Source organism: Poromitra crassiceps, assembly GCF_964638095.1.
Source record: "Poromitra crassiceps genome assembly, chromosome: 2".
In the NCBI taxonomy this organism is placed as follows: Eukaryota; Metazoa; Chordata; class Actinopteri; order Beryciformes; family Melamphaidae; genus Poromitra; species Poromitra crassiceps.
Window position 1 is genome coordinate 32304009 of NC_139624.1, and position 16904 is coordinate 32320912.

The 16904-nt window shown below is 42.6% G+C and overlaps 1 protein-coding gene across 1 annotated transcript in view; it reads right to left on the reverse strand.

Annotated features, from left to right (window-relative positions):
- strip2 (striatin interacting protein 2) overlaps positions 1-16904 on the reverse strand; it is a gene marked incomplete at both ends in the record, with an annotated part of 78144 nt that overhangs the window by 3210 nt on the left and 58030 nt on the right. Inside the window, 9 exon segments of the mRNA XM_083655491.1 lie at positions 1588-1692; positions 1928-1994; positions 4346-4446; positions 5823-5949; positions 8388-8485; positions 8962-9036; positions 9254-9325; positions 11126-11189; positions 11384-11449. Of these exon segments, the coding sequence (XP_083511617.1) occupies positions 1588-1692; positions 1928-1994; positions 4346-4446; positions 5823-5949; positions 8388-8485; positions 8962-9036; positions 9254-9325; positions 11126-11189; positions 11384-11449 (775 nt within the window).

Consider the following 16904-nt stretch of genomic DNA (forward strand, 5'->3'; position numbering starts at 1 on the left):
GGTAAGAAGTTGTAATTAGGCTGTCTGAAACCAGTTTGATACATAAGTTCACTGAATTTGCAACCTTTCTAGGTACCTGGTTATGGATAATTTTCGAGGAACCATACCATGCACACTTTGGTGGGTTAGGGCAGTGGTTCTCAAATGGGGGTCCGGGGACCCCCAGGGGTCCTTGAGGGGGTTCCAGGGGGTCCCCAGCCAAAAGGGGGATAATTTATTTTCGCTATAATTCCATTCATAAGTAACACAATGACTATTTTGGTCATGGGTTTTATACACTTTCTGTAATAAAACATCTAAAAGCATCAATCTTATTATCATATGGGGGACCGTGGGACAAAATCCTATCAAATGGGGGTCTGTGGTCTAATCTTTGTCAGTTTAGGGGTCCCTCATGTGAAAAGATTTGAGAACCACTGGGTTAGGGTATCCCATGATACCTTGCGACTCTTACAACCGACGAAGAAGAACGAAGCAAGCCCAGCGAGCCCCTAATGGCGACGCCCACAAAGCCGACCGCATCAGAAAAAAGTGAAACAATTGTTGGCTAAATAACAAACATATTTCACTTTCTTTTCGTTTTTATTCTAGAATAGTCAATAACGTCAGCCTTTACTTAAATTTAGTGCAGTCAGATGTTTGTACAGTGTCAGGAAAGTCACTTTTGAACAATAGTAGGAAGCATCTTACCTGACGGTGTTCTGGACAGCAGCCACTAGTTAGGTTGCTAATATAACTAACGTTAGAGAACTCGCTCCGCCCGCCCCAAAGCAGGACTAGCCTAGGTAAACCCAGCCCCCACGTGACCTGCTCTCAGAGTTCCCAGTCACTAGGGTCTAGAGGTTTACCATAGGTGGGGGACCAGACCCTTGTGACTGTAAGCAGGGTGAGCCTGAGAGCAGGTCACTGGGGGCTGGGTTTACCCAGGCTAAAGCAGGACTACACAGCCAGGATGATAGCAGCATTGCAAACCTTCAAGTGTAAGTGGAGTTCGTTTTAACTGTGCTTTATTAAATGATAAGCTGTCATTACTTCCCATTTGTAGCGTTTGTAACATTTTCGTTCGCTGGATTTTACGCTTTTAATTTGAAGGCAGAAAGGGGAAATGGTGTATTCGTAGATTGAATTGACACTGGTCTGTCAATTCTATCAGTTCATATGTACCATTTCCCTTTTTCGCCTTCAAATTAAAAGTGTTCACGGTAGCCTGTGAAGCCTCGACCTTTCTGGATTATAAAAGTAGTATAACGTTAGAGAAAACAGCCCCCAGCCATGCTGTTTTATACAAATTTACTGCCAAATGCTTTGGGATTCAACTTGATCAATCTTGGTCAGAAAAAATCTTGTATATTCAATGGAAACAGCACCAGTGCGACCTGTCGCGTGCAATGCTACCTTCAAGCATGAGGACGTCTGAAACAAATTATTTTTCATCCACCTATATTAAAATTAGTTACCTAATTAATCAAGTATCTAGTTAGGTAGCTAGGTGATAGGAGCTCACTTGAGTTTCAGACAGACCCATGATGTATAAGACATATTATTTTCTGCAGTGGATGCAAAGGCTCTGCTGCTGTGATTGCTCACCATGGTCCTGGAGTGTTTCCACTTGGTCAGCTTATTAAGGATCCTCAGCAGGTTGATGCAGGAGAACAGATTCCTCCAACAGAATTGGTTGCTGTCTCCCGCTTCCTACGCACGCACGCACGCACGCACGCACGCACACACACACACACACACACACACACACACACACACACACACACACACACACACACACACACACACACACACACACACACACACACACACACACACACACACACACACACACAGGTTAAAATAACACTGGAAAGGGAACTTTCCAAGTTGACTTTCAGTGTTATGTGGCCCAGGCGCATGTCAAGCCAGCAGCATTTTGACTCACCAGGCTTTCAGCTGTGAGCTCAGGCATCTCATGGACCACACAGTGGGGGAAGTCCAGCACACATATGCTGCAATGAGAGCGCGCGCGCACACACACACACACACACACACACACACACACACACACACACACACACACACACAGTAGTAGAAGTAGAGAGGTTACCTCATACCAACATACTGCTGTATATAAATCAGTTAAAATGATCACTCTCCATGACTCTCTGTACATTATTTTGTGCCGCAAAAGGATTCAAATGCAGACATAGGCCCAGTTCTTTCAGCAGCAAGATTTCTGCCATCTGAAGCAGTGGTTCTCAAGGTGGGGTCTGGGCACCACCAGGGGTCCTTGGGGGTCCCCAGCAAACTGATGAATTGTTAAACTTCACCATTATTTCGATTCCAAGAAGTTAACACAATCAGAGAACGTAGAAGAATGACTGTTTTGATCATAGCTTCACTATCGTTCCACCTACAATACAGGTAGTCATGGGATTCTGGACAAAATCATAATATAAAAGAATATATTCTCGGATTTGAGTTCAAGAGACTACCGTAAATTCCGGACTATAAGCCGCACCTTTTTTCCCGTTTTTTGGCCTTTTTTGGCCCCTGCGGCTTTATATAACGGTGCGGCTTATCTATGGATTTTTTCAAAAAAAAAAAAAAAAAAAAAAAAGAATCTTTCTTTTTTAGCACTCTTTCTAACTATAAATCCTATATAACTATAATAAGTTTTAATTTCCTCTCTTGCCCTCTTTTCACCACACTGTATGACACTGTATGACACTGTGTGCACTGTAAAAAACAACACAGGTGGTGTTGTGTTATGTTGTTTTGTTGAAATGTTAATAAATGGGAGCTTCCTCAAACAGCCATCTCTTTCCCGACAATCCCCTCTGTGCATGAACCCTTACATATGGTAATTAAACATTAAAACACAATAAAAAAAAAAAGAAAAAAAAAAGAAAAATACCATTAAAACACCCGCGGCTTATAGTCCGGTGCGGCTTATATAAGAAAAAAATAGTCAACTTTGCAGGTGCGGCTTATACACCGGTGCGGCTTATAGTCCGGAATTTACGGTAAATCTCATCAAATGGGGGTCTGTGGCACAAATCTATACTAAATTAGGGGCCTTTGATATGAAAAAGGTTGAGAATCGCTGATTTAGACTAGAGTAATGTAGCATAAGGATCCCCCCCATTCACAACTCAAACGCCCTATCTTGGGATTTCCACGGCGATGCCATCTGTGCCATCTTCTACAGCCTGCTGACACACATTCATATGGCCCAGCAGTCATGGCCATGTTTAGTTATCTTCATATCTTTTTATTACATTTTCAAATTAGGCAAAATATTCATCTCAGTATTTATACAATATATTTACTTATCTTCTACTGTAATTTATGTAGGTTGTGCAAGACAAAGACTCCACTACTGTTGCTATGAGAAGATTAAAATTGGAAGGACTGTGCTGTTTTGCCACAATCTGACATATTTTTTAACTTTTCATTCTCGATGCTCCAAGTGCTCTCAGCGCAGATGGGAACATGCAGAACTCTTTCCTGTTGGATATCCTGGCAGAAGGTGTCAGTGCTGTGTGGAGAGGCTCCTGGTGTTACTGACAGAAAGTGTCAGTGCTGTGTGGAGAGGCTCCTGGTGTTACTGGCAGAAAGTGTCAGTGCTGTGTGGAGAGGCTCCTGGTGTTACTGACAGAAAGTGTCAGTGCTGTGTGGAGAGGCTCCTGGTGTTACTGGCAGAAAGTGTCAGTGCTGTGTGGAGAGGCTCCTGGTGTTACTGACAGAAAGTGTCAGTGCTGTGTGGAGAGGCTCCTGGTGTTACTGGCAGAAAGTGTCAGTGCTGTGTGGAGAGGCTCCTGGTGTTCCTGACTCGTGAGTGTTAGAGGCGAGCACGGTTTTATTTCTAATAATCGCCCGGGGCAGCCCGGAGGAGACTAGACGGATTCACGTCCATTTAAGGACGAGATATTATGAGGATATGAACCGCTACGTTGCAGAAAATACGTTATTTACAGTGTGTACTACGTATGCCCCGTTTTCGCGCGTTTTGGCCAATTCGGACTCTACTCGGACCTGAATATCTTCTATGGCGATCAGAATGAAACCAAAGTTCTCTGGGGTGAGTAAAACATCATATTTTAAGCTGGAAATAAGGTCTGGGGTGTAAAAAAACGGAATTCTCCTTTAAATACAATGGTGGCCCATCTATACCAAAATCACTTCCAGGGAAGAACTCAAGTACAAAGTAACATTTGATTTGTAGGCATAAACAAAAGTAAAATAATAAAATAACAAAAGGGGAATTTCCTAACTCTGTTTGAAATGATGTTCAAGATGTGATTAGAGCAAGGAGCTGGATGTGTTATTGAGCGAAAATGAGGTTCCAACTTCCTACCTGTTTTTGGCACTGATATAGGACATGATGTTCTGGTTGAAGAACTTGAGGATGAGTGGGATGCAGTTGGCAAACACCAGGTGCTGGGAGACGATCTCAAACTGCAGGAAAAGAGGAGGCAGCAGGAAGGAACGGTGGTTAGAGAGTCTGTCCTGTAGGGCGCGTGGCACGCTCCTTTCTAGCGTCCCTCACTGCCTCACCTGCTGAATTGGCAGTGCTGCTCACGCCTACTGTGCCTCCTAGTCATCGTCCTCCTCGCTCATTTCTACCGTGCCTCCTCATCATCGTCCTCCTCCTCCTCCTCGCTCATTTCTACCGTGCCTCCTCATCATCGTCCTCCTCCTCCTCCTCGCTCATTTCTACCGTGCCTCGTTGGTTTGCCCTCGAGGTCTCGCCTGCTTGCAGATGCAGCTTGCATCATGCTATGCGTGCTCGCCCAGGCGGGCTCGCAGACGCAGCTCGGCCGCTGCGCGATCCTCGCCCACTCAAAGTTGAGCAATTGTTGGTTGCCGCCGTGCCAAATTTTGCCAAATTATATTAGTAAGATCATCGATTAGTCTGTCGATTATTCTCTCAACTAATCGATTAGTTGTTTGGTCTATATTTGGTCACAAAATGGTGAAAAGTCTTGATCATTTTCATCCAAAGCCCAAGATGACATCCCTAAATGTCTTCTTTTGTCCTGACCAACAGTCCACAACCCAAAGATAATCAGTTTACTGTCATAGAAAACTAAAGAACCCAGAAAATATTCACATTTAAGAATCTGGAACAAGATAATTTTATTTTTTTTCTCTTAAAAATATGTCTAAATTTTTTCATCTTCTGTTGATTGACTAATTGATTAATTGACCAAACCAGGTCTAGTCTGCATTCTTTTGTGTTTATTCTCCTTTTCTGGCAGCAGAGGGCGCTACTACTGTAACTGTACACTACAGCCAGTTCAGAGTGTGTGAAAGCTTCCTAGCAACAGAAATCCTCCGTCCCCATCCTACTGTACTGAAGCCATTCCAACATGGTGGGTTATTTGATTTGGTCATATGGCAGCCAATATTGACTAAAACAATTCATACTGAATTATGTTTGTTTTGTGTGTGTGTGAGAGAGAGAGAGAGAGAGAGAGAGAGAGAGAGAGAGAGAGAGAGAGAGACTGTACTGCAGGGTAAGTACTGCTGATAGGGGACATATAACAATGTTATATTGATGATATTCTCTCTCTCTCTCTCTCTCTCTCTCTCTCAGGAGATTGAGCACAAACTGTGTCTACAGTTGTGGGGAGGAGGATAGTAATGGCTGACCTGGTAATCACAGAGGTGGAGGATGGTGGAGGTAGCATGGGGGGAGGTGAACGGCCTATAGAGGGGGAGGGGCGGGGCAAGATGGAGAAGGAGGGGAAAAAGGCATACATGGGAGAGAGATAGAGATGTGTGTGTGTGTGTGTGTGTGTGTGTCTGCGTGCATGTGCGGCTGTGCTAACCTGGTAGATGTGGTTGAGTTTGAGGTGTTTGAGCAGCAGCAGCAGCAGAGCAGAGATGGCCTTGACGATGATTTCCTTGTGTCGGTTCACATCGATGCCCAGCTTCATGCTCTGCAGGACCGTGATACTTCACACACGCACGCACGCACACACACACACACACACACACACACACACACACACACACACACACACAAAACATCACGTTTAGAGTACTCTAGACTACTTACGCCATCTCACATCACGTTTAGAGTACTCTAGACCAGGGGTTCCCAACCTTTTTTGTGTCAAGGACCGGTAGATAGATGGAAAAAAAAAGTTGCGGACGGGTTGTTAAATTTAATAATAATAAAATATATATATATATATATATATATATATTTATATATAAACATAGGCTATAATATTATAGGCTGTGTGGTAGTTAAAACATAGTTTCAAGTTGACGTTTATTTATGTTTGTAGTTTGTAAAAAAAATGTTTGTAATTTCTTTTCTTTTTTTTTGACCGGGCTCGTGGCCCGCCGGTACCAAATGCGTTGCGGCCCGGTACCGGTCCGGTGGTTGGGAACCACTGCTCTAGACTACTTACGGCATCTACCCAGGCAGTACATCACGTTTAGAGTACTATAGACTACTTACAGCATCTCCTCAGGCAGTACATCACGTTTAGAGTACTCTAGACCAGTGGTTCCCAACCTTTTCCAACTCAGGGCCCACTTTTATGTCTCAAAAATGTTCGCGGCCCACCTCCGACCCCATAAATACAAAGGCCATATAATGCGTTCTCAGAGCACTTTTTTATTGAAAATTGAACATAAAGGACTGAACTGAATACAGGAGAAACATGTTGGAAGCTCCACAGTCACTAACACAGCACCTGTAACATGTTGCAACACCTTCAGTATTACAGTTTTCAAGGAGCTGTCCACACACACACACACACATACACACGCACACACACACACACAGACACACACACACACACACACACACACACACACAGACACACACACACACACACACACACACACCAATCATTCAAGGAGCTGTCCATCAGCACCACACAGATGTCAGAAATGACAAGCAAGGGGCTGTCTGTAACAGGCTAATTAACAAATGATTAATAAATAACGGTATCCTTCAACAATGGAAAAATGCATTCTCATAACAATTTGACATCCAATATCAGATCCAAACAAAATCCAAATATCAGAAGAAAGCCCATTAAATCGATAGGGTTACAAATAAACACAAACCCAATATAAAGATGATGTAAAGATGAAACTTCAATTCAAGCAAAAGCAATAACATCAAAGAAACAAAAATCATACTTTTTCAAGTATGATTTTTCAAAATCTTTCAAAAAAAAAATTGATTTCCCCCCCCCCCCCCCCCCCCCCCCCCAAAAATCATACTTTTTTGGAAATGATTTGGCGCCCCACTTGCAATACCTTCGCGGCCCACCAGGGGGCCGCGGCCCACAGGTTGGGAATCACTGCTCTAGACTACTTACGGCATCTCCTCAGGCAGGACATCATGTTTAGAGTACTCTAGACTACTTATGGCATCTCCTCAGGCAGGACATCACGTTTAGAGTACTCTAGACTACTTACAGCATCTCCTCAGGCAGGACATCACGTTTAGAGTACTCTAGACTAGTTACGGCATCTCCTCAGGCAGTACATCACGTTTAGAGTACTCTAGACTACTTACAGCATCTCCTCAGGCAGTACATCACGTTTAGAGTACTATAGACTACTTACAGCATCTCCTCAGGCAGTACATCACGTTTAGAGTACTATAGACTACTTACAGCATCTCCTTAGGCAGTACATCATGTTTAGAGTACTCTAGACTACTTACGGCATCTCCTCAGGCAGGACATCACGTTTAGAGTACTATAGACTACTTACAGCATCTCCTTAGGCAGTACATCACGTTTAGAGTACTCTAGACTACTTACAGCATCTCCTCAGGCAGGACATCACGTTTAGAGTACTCTAGACTACTTACAGCATCTCCTTAGGCAGTACATCACGTTTAGAGTACTCTAGACTACTTACGGCATCTCCTCAGGCAGGACATCACGTTTAGAGTACTATAGACTACTTACAGCATCTCCTCAGGCAGGACATCACGTTTAGAGTACTCTAGACTACTTACGGCATCTCCTCAGGCAGTACATCACGTTTAGAGTACTATAGACTACTTACAGCATCTCCTTAGGCAGTACATCATGTTTAGAGTACTCTAGACTACTTACGGCATCTCCTCAGGCAGGACATCACGTTTAGAGTACTATAGACTACTTACAGCATCTCCTTAGGCAGTACATCACGTTTAGAGTACTCTAGACTACTTACAGCATCTCCTCAGGCAGGACATCACGTTTAGAGTACTCTAGACTACTTACAGCATCTCCTTAGGCAGTACATCACGTTTAGAGTACTCTAGACTACTTACGGCATCTCCTCAGGCAGGACATCACGTTTAGAGTACTATAGACTACTTACAGCATCTCCTCAGGCAGGACATCACGTTTAGAGTACTCTAGACTACTTACGGCATCTCCTCAGGCAGGACATCAGCCAAGATGTTAATAGAGTCGGTTTTGGCTTTGGAGGTCGGGGCCGCGGCCAGCAGCAGCTTCAGGAGGGCAATCTGAGACAGGACAGAATACAAAATCCTAAAGCAAAATAATGACATTTCATCTGTTTGACTAGAGTTGTTTAGCCCAGAGAGATATATCTTGTCGAGTAAACTGTGTGATCTGCTTCAGCAATATCACAACTGAAATCTGTGTAATTCCCAAACTTTTACAAGACCTGAGATTATCGAAATTCTTTTTCCATACTTTTCCCTCAGACCTGCATAAGAAATCTGTTTCCAATCTAATTCCAATCCATTGCCTGTGAAGATATTGCAACCAAAAGCATTTGGCGAGAGCTCTCTTTGAAGCAGGATGAAATCACACATTTGATATTGTATATGTTTATAGGGCTGAAAAACACTAGGAATGACTACAGAAAATGGCAGATGGTGGTTTGATTGGTGACCATATCAAACAAAGCAATATTGCCAATCATTAGACGATGGTATCAGAAAAAACATGGATATTGTCGTCTCAAGTCACTCACCACATACTGGGAGAGGTTAGGAAGCATGCCCAGGTACAACATCTCCGCCGGCGTCTCCTCCACATCCTCCTGACCCTACACAACACAACACGCGAACGCGCACACGCGCGCGCGCGCACACACACACACACACACACACACAAATTCAACACTTAATGGAAACTTCAAGATTTGCAAGGATACAGTTTACAGCTTGTTGGTATGGATTTTTATAACTTGTACGAGAAGCCATATTTTCATAGAGGGAAGTCATACAAGTACAACAATCTCTATGCCTGGTGGCATTACTGACCAGAGTCATTGGACACTGTTGTAGTTCCTCCTCTCTCTTGATCTGGACCTCAGCAATGGAGACATATTTGTGCTGGAGGAAGAGAGAGACAAGGCTGTAATGAGTACATAGGGAACATTACAAAAGGTACACTCTTTAAAAAAAATAGTTTTGTGTCTAGTTTTGGATGACACACAATTGTGTAAATCTTCAACTTTCTGACATAGGTTAACAACACGTTATGTTATGAAGTCTGATACATTGATACACATTTAAGAGTGTATAATGTAATATATGGCTTTGAATAAAAAGCTGCATATGAAGGATTTATTCCAAAATGCTAGTTATCTTGATTGTAGTAAGACAGCTTATAGGAAGGGTTTCCAACCTTTTTCGGCTTGTGACCCCACTTTGACGTTCCAAAAATGTAGGGACCTCAGACGTTCAAATTTCGTTACATCGGTAATATCATCAGTGACCTCATCAGTGACATCATCAATTATGTCACATGTAACAGTATGCTGACTTTTTTAGTCAGAATTATGACTTTAATCTGAGAATTCTGACTTTTCCCCCAGAATTCTGACATTAAAGTCAAGAATGCTGAGTTTTCTCCTCAGATTTCTGACTTTAATCTCAGAATACTGATGCAGAATTATGATTTATCGGTATTCCTTTCCCCCCCAGAATTCTTAAACTCAGAATTCAAACTTTTTCCAGATCTGACTTTATTCTCAGAACCCTCAGCCTGGTATCCAGCCCCATATGAATTGCACTTTTCATCACACCTCATATGGGTCTGGACTCAAGCCCATCCACTGTGGTACTGTCGGGACATCTGATTGGCTGGTCGATGTAGGCGGCGGGACCTAATCTAACGTTACCGATGGCGCATTACAGAGCGCAGCAACAACACTAAAAATAGCTAGGCTAGCTAGCTGTTAGCTACGTTAGCTAAGCCCACTACTGCTGCTGTAACCACTTCACATCGGGCTCAAAACACCATGCTCTTTCTAGTAACATACAGTATCAGCTTTGAAATCCGTTGAGCTGCTTGTGGCTTGCAGCTAAAGTTAATGCATTACGATGTTACGGTTGCCGGTGATGGCGGATGTAGCAGACAAAGAGTAGCCTGAGTTTTTTTGACAACAGTGCTCCCGCCTTGATGTTGCAGTGGAACCACTGAGGGGAATAACTCATTGGTCGTCAGTTCTTATCAATTTAAGTTCTTTGGTGCAGAATCATTGAAGTTGTCCTGCTTTGCTGCTTTGGTCAAAGAGTTCGATGATTGACACACACAGCAAGCAACCAATCAGTTGTGGCTGAAAAAATCATCACAGATTCAGTGGTAGATAGATAGCCCCTTATGAAGGATTCATTGGGGCTGGTTACCAGGCTACAGAATCCTGACTTAAACTCAGAACTCAAATAAATTTGTCACATGTGGCCCTAATCGTCTTCGGTAGTTTTAAACTGTGTGTGGTGTAAAAATAAAAATAATAATAATAAAAAAATAGAAATTTCAGGCCACCCCATTTTCATTCCAGGTGACTAGGGTCGCGACCCCAAGGTTGGGAACCACTGGTTGTGTGTGTGTGTATATATATATACCGGTATATATATATATATATATACATACAGATCTAGATGCATATGCATTTTGCAAGACGTGTTAATTAGATTGTTGATTGACGAGAAGGGTATTTCTCGGCGTAACTATACCTTTCAGTCCGTTAAAAAGTGAGGTATGGATTTCTAAGTGGGATGTCGATGTCTGAGGTTTCAGCAGTGAGAGAATATTGATTAAGCGAGAGAAGGACAGATGGAAGTGTGTGTGTGCCCACATGTATGTGTATGAGTGATTGAACAGGAGGTATCGATTTCCCTCCTCACCTGTTTAAGAGTCTTGACGCTCTCATGGATGGGTCTAGGCAAGCCCACCAGTGTCTCAGTGTCACTAGAAAACAATGAACCCTTGTTTAAAAAATAAATTCCAAATTACATGAATCATACTGTACTAAAAGTAAATCTGAAATTCTAATTCATCAGCACACACAAAAAGTGCTCCATAAGAACATGTATTTTTCCTGAGAATGATTTCTTTGTTCTATTTTTTTAATGAATGCTTCTCGTCTCTGGTGAAATACCTACTTCCCCAAGGTAAAGCCGATGAACTTGTTTCTGCTGGTCTCTAGGAAGTGCTCGATGTCTTTCTCCCTGTGGACAGACAGACGGAGAGCTTTGTGAGCAACCGAGGACAGCTGCTGCCAGAGGTCTGTATCTCAAGTCAACCAGCATCCAGCCAGCAGCTTTTTGTAACAGGAGCCTTCTCCTGCACACACACACACACACACACACACACACACACCCACACAAGCTTTCTCAAATCTCATCCGTCACACTGTGAAGGGTTCACAGCATCCTACTCATCAGCACGTCAACCCAGCATGTCTCTGCTTCAAGGGCACACGCACACACACACGCGCACACACACACACCCACACACACACACACACACACACACACACACGCTCACACACACACGCGCACACACACACCCACAAGGCTGTGAGTCTGGCTTAGTAAACAAATAAACACTTCAAATGAGGTCGCCTATGTGGCCTCAAAAGAAACATTTTGGAAGGATTATTGGTGGTACTTAGAGCTGCAACGATTAATCGATTAGTCGATCGACAGAAAATTAATCGACAACTATTTTGATAATCGATTCATCGTTTTGAGTACAATTTTAAGAGAAAAGGTCTACATTTTCTGATTCCAGCTTCTTAAATGTGAATATTTTCTGGTTTCTTTACTCCTCCTGTATGACAGTAAACTGATATTATCTTTGAGTTGTGGACAAAACAAGACATTTGAGAGTCATCTTGGGCTTTGGGAAACACTGATCGTCATTTGCAAGCATTTTCTGACATTTTATAGACCAAACAACTAATCGATTAATCGAGATAATAATCGTCAGATTAATCTATTATGAAAATAATCGTTAGTTGCAGCCCTAGTGGTACTGTAGCCCAATAATAATTATTTGAAGTGTCTATAAACTAATTCCACCGCAGATGTTTCTGTTAATGGACTGTGATCTGTTTCTCAACTTTACTGCGATCTGACCAAACAATTGAGAGCAGTAACGTATGAGGTAATTAAAAGATATTGGAAAGAATAAGAAGTGTTTCTTTAGGCCTACCTCCTTTTGAAGATCTTTTGGATTAATTGAATAAAGAACAATAGCTATTTAGAGGAAATCCAAGATCCCCCGTTTGAACGATTATCATCGATAGGCTCTAACACCTCCTGTAATCATGAAATGTTTTGAGAGGTTGGTCATGTCGTACATTCTGTAATTACTCAGTCGATCCTCAATCTGGGAACCCAACAGTTAAAAAAAAATATATATATATATATACAGTATATATATATTTTTCCCAACAAGTCAAAAGTCTGTCTCAAGAGATTAGCCGACCCTTATCAATTTGCTTCCCGCTCAAATAGGTCTGTTGAAGATGCTATTTCACTTGCTTTACACACTGTGCTGGAACATGTCGACAGATGCAATGTTTATTGTAGAATGCTATTCAGCAACTTTAGTTCTGTGCTTAATACAATCGTACGAAGCAAACTAGTTGTTAAGTTAAGAGCCCGGGCCTATCGCTGAGTTCTGATGGGGAGGGAACAGGTGGTCAGAATAGGCAGCTTCACTTCATCTACAGTAGTCACAACCATAGGTGCACCCCAGGGGTGTGTACTCAGTTCACTTCTCTACTTACTCTTCACACATGACTGCATTGCAAAACATATGAATTGCATTATCAAATTTGCACAATACTACTGTGATATAGAATACAGAATAACGATGAATCCGTCTATAGTATAGACGGTTTTCACCAGAGCACAACCCCACAGCACTTCCTTTTTCTCAGCATTCGGCAAACTGCAGAAATATTCACTCGACATCGTTACTTTTGTTTTCGCCGCTCAGCTGTATAGACGGTTTTCACGGAATGGTCAGTCCTGCACTTGAATGTTTTTTTTCTTTTATGTCCATAGCAAACCCTGCAACAGGAAGTGAGCGGGGGTTCAATTTAGAATGTTTTTGTTGTCAAGTTAAAACCGTCTATAGACAGGAGGTTAGGGAACTGATAAGCGAGACTAGGGAACTGATAAGAGTGATGCACCGACAACATAACCTTAATCTAAATGTCACCAAGACTAAGAAAACCATTGTTGATTTCTGGACAAATGGGGGAGCACACTCCTATTTCCATTAATGGCTTGGATGTAGAAATAGTGGACCACTTCAAATGTTTAGGGGTACAGATATCCAGATATCTCAGATGGTCACTTGTGCTTCAGCTGTCAAAAAGGCACAACTGTGGCTATATTTTGTAGGATGTTTAAAGAAGGCTGCTGTAACCACCAAGATACTAATTCATTTTTACAGATCCACCTTTGAAAGCCTCCTCACGTAGGCTGTGAAGTTCGGGCATTTTCAGTCATGTAACTGGGAAACTGGGTATGCTTGTCATCATTGAAATAGATCACAAGATTGTGATGTTTATGCAGCAACTTACGCGGCAATATGCTGCTGCAGATTGCTTGCCTTCCCCTCGAAAAACACAGACAGAGAAAGCTCCGCTCGTTGTGAGCAACTGCCAGGGTGTATTCAAACTGGAAAACGGTGTGAACCATTTGCTACGGTTGCCAAGTTGTTTCCTCCACGATTCAAAGCACCGCTGTTTCCATTTGAATACTGGTTAGTCAGTGGTTCTCAACCTATGTTACGGGTACCCCACGGGACTCAGCTCCCTCTCATACTCGGGGCTGCTGAGGGCTGAACCAGCTGTCTCTTTGCCTGTCTGTGGCATAGGTGTGAAACCAATCAGATAGTGCTGAGGGCGAGACACTGAGCAAGAGACAGACAGGAGAGGTTTCTGCATCAGAGTCAAAGTAGCAAATAATTGTATTATTAATGGAGTTTATTTATCTAAAAAAAAAAAAGTAAATAATTAGGCTACTACATTTTTATTTTTTTTAATTCATATTCTTGTTTCTATGTACCGGTATACCACTATGATGAGAACATCTGCACTGTTTGTATAGCCTATTTGAATGTTTTTCTTTAATCAAAGTAGCACATATTAAAATTAATTTAAAAAAATTGCTGATCCGAAAAATGATCCAATCTCTGAGTTTTGTGATCTGTTGCACTCCTAGTGGTCAAAATACATGAATCTAGAATTGTCCCCCTTTTATTTCATAGATAATAATATTGGATATTTTAATGATATATTGACTTCTGAACTGGAAATGTCCCGATTTTCATTTCAGAAATCTGGTCACCTTACCGCAGTGTAGCTTCTGAATGTTGTCAAACTTCATTCATAGTGACGTTTTGTTCTGAAATTGGCCGCCAACTACGGTAGTAGCGCTGAACCGGAAGAACAAATACAATTGCGTCTAACGCGGAAGAGAGAAAAGTGGCGTGGTGAATAGGGTGAATAAGGTTAAATAAAGAATAACAGGCTAGTCTAAGCTAGTATAGTAACAGTGATACTGCAATGTGAAGCTAGAGTCCAGGGGTGCCCAAATTCTTTCCCATAAAGGGCCAAAACTCAATCTGGGTGGAGGGCCGAGGGCCAAAAATAAACGTTGTGGAATTACATTAAAATGTATTGTGTTTTATAGAAAATTAACATTCTAAATCTAAGATAACATTTCAATATAATAATCTACTTTTCATCTGTTTGGTAATTGTAATAATTTGCAATTATATATTAAAAAAAAAAACATCTGCATTTGTGGGGAGCTTAAACATTTAATCAGTAAACACCCAGTTAAAAACAGTTGTATTTTCCACCTTTGTAATCAAGAGAGAAATTTGACTTAATTCACAACTTGAAAAATCCTCAAGGTACTTTGAAAATGTTCAGAGGGAGGGGAACTGGTTGGAATAGCGTGAACCTCCCACGTGCTATGTCCTACCGGTGAAGCTTCCCCTGTCAGGTGAAAAGAAGCGGCTGGCTAACTGCCCATGTCTCGGAGGAAGCATGGAGCCAGTTTCGGCTCTCCCCAGATCGGCAGAGGGTGGCGTAGCAACCAGGATAAATAAATAAATGAGCACTAATGGGGGATAAAAATGGGATAAAAAATCAGGGGGGGGGGGGCCAGAGCACGGGGCAAACCTGGCCCGCGGGCCCCAAATTGGTCAGCACTGAGCTAGACTAAACAGTGTAGCGTTAGGCCAGGCTAATTTGCACATCTCCACTGCTCATATTAAATAAACTAGAACGACCGCAACGCGGACTTATGCCTCCGCCATTAGTTCATTCTGGAGTCCAAATCGCCATTTGAGGCAAATTGGAAGAAATTCCGTCAAGGCGCACCTGTGATGTTGCGTTAACAAGCTTGAAAATGGCATTCGAGAGCTCACCTTGACCTTTGACCTTTGACCACCAAAATCTAATCAGATCATCCTTGAGTCCAAGTCGATGTTTGAGACAAGTTTGATTAAATTCCGTCAAGGCATTCCTGAGATATCACGTTAACAAGCTTGAAAATGGCGTTTGAGAAGTCACAGTGACCTTGACCTTTGCCTTTTGACCACCAAAATCGAATCAGTTCATCCTTGAGTCTAAGTAGATGTTTGAGGCAAATTTGATGAAATTCCGTCAAGGTATTCATGAGATATCGCGTTAACAAGCTGGAAAATGGCGTTTGAGAGGTCACAGTGACCTTGACCTTTGACCACCAAAATCTAATCAGTTCATCCTTGAGTCCAAGTCGATGTTTGAGACAAGTTTGATTAAATTCCGTCAAGGCATTCCTGAGATATCGCGTTAACAAGCTTGAAAATGGCGTTCGAGAGGTCACAGTGACCTTGACCTTTGACCTTTGACCACCAAAATCTAATCAGTTCATCCTTGAGTCCAAGTCGATGTTTGAGACAAGTTTGATTAAATTCCGTCAAGGCATTCCTGAGATATCGCGTTAACAAGCTTGAAAATGGCGTTTGAGAGGTCACAGTGACCTTGACCTTTGACCTTTGACCACCAAAATCTAATCAGTTCATCCTTGAGTCCAAGTCGATGTTTGAGACAAGTTAGATTAAATTCCGTCAAGGCATTCCTGAGATATCGCGTTAACAAGCTTGAAAATGGCGTTCGAGAGGTCACAGTGACCTTGACCTTTGACCTTTGACCACCAAAATCTAATCAGATCATCTTTGAGTCTAAGTCGATGTTTGAGACAAATTTGATGAAATTCCGTCCAGGCGTTCCTCAGATATCGCGTTAACAAACATCGTACGGACGGACGGCCGTACGGACGGACGGACGTACGTACGGACGGACAACCCGGATCCATAATGCCTACAGGGAACTAGCAAGCGTAACTGATGTCTGTCTGAGTCTGACCACAGTGTACAAAGAGATGTAATGCAGGATAGCCAAGCGAATGTGTTTGGATGGAAGTTTGACGCTAGGCCAATCAGAGGCAGAGAGGGGTGGGTTATGCCTTCGCATAGCCTTCGCCATCATCCCAAAAAAAAAATCGCCCCCCGGAAGTGTGAATTGCTCGTCGCAGAACTATGACGTGCAGCGCACAGGCCTGTGTCTCTGGGCGTCCCCCCTGCCACCGGGACGATGCAGACCTGGTG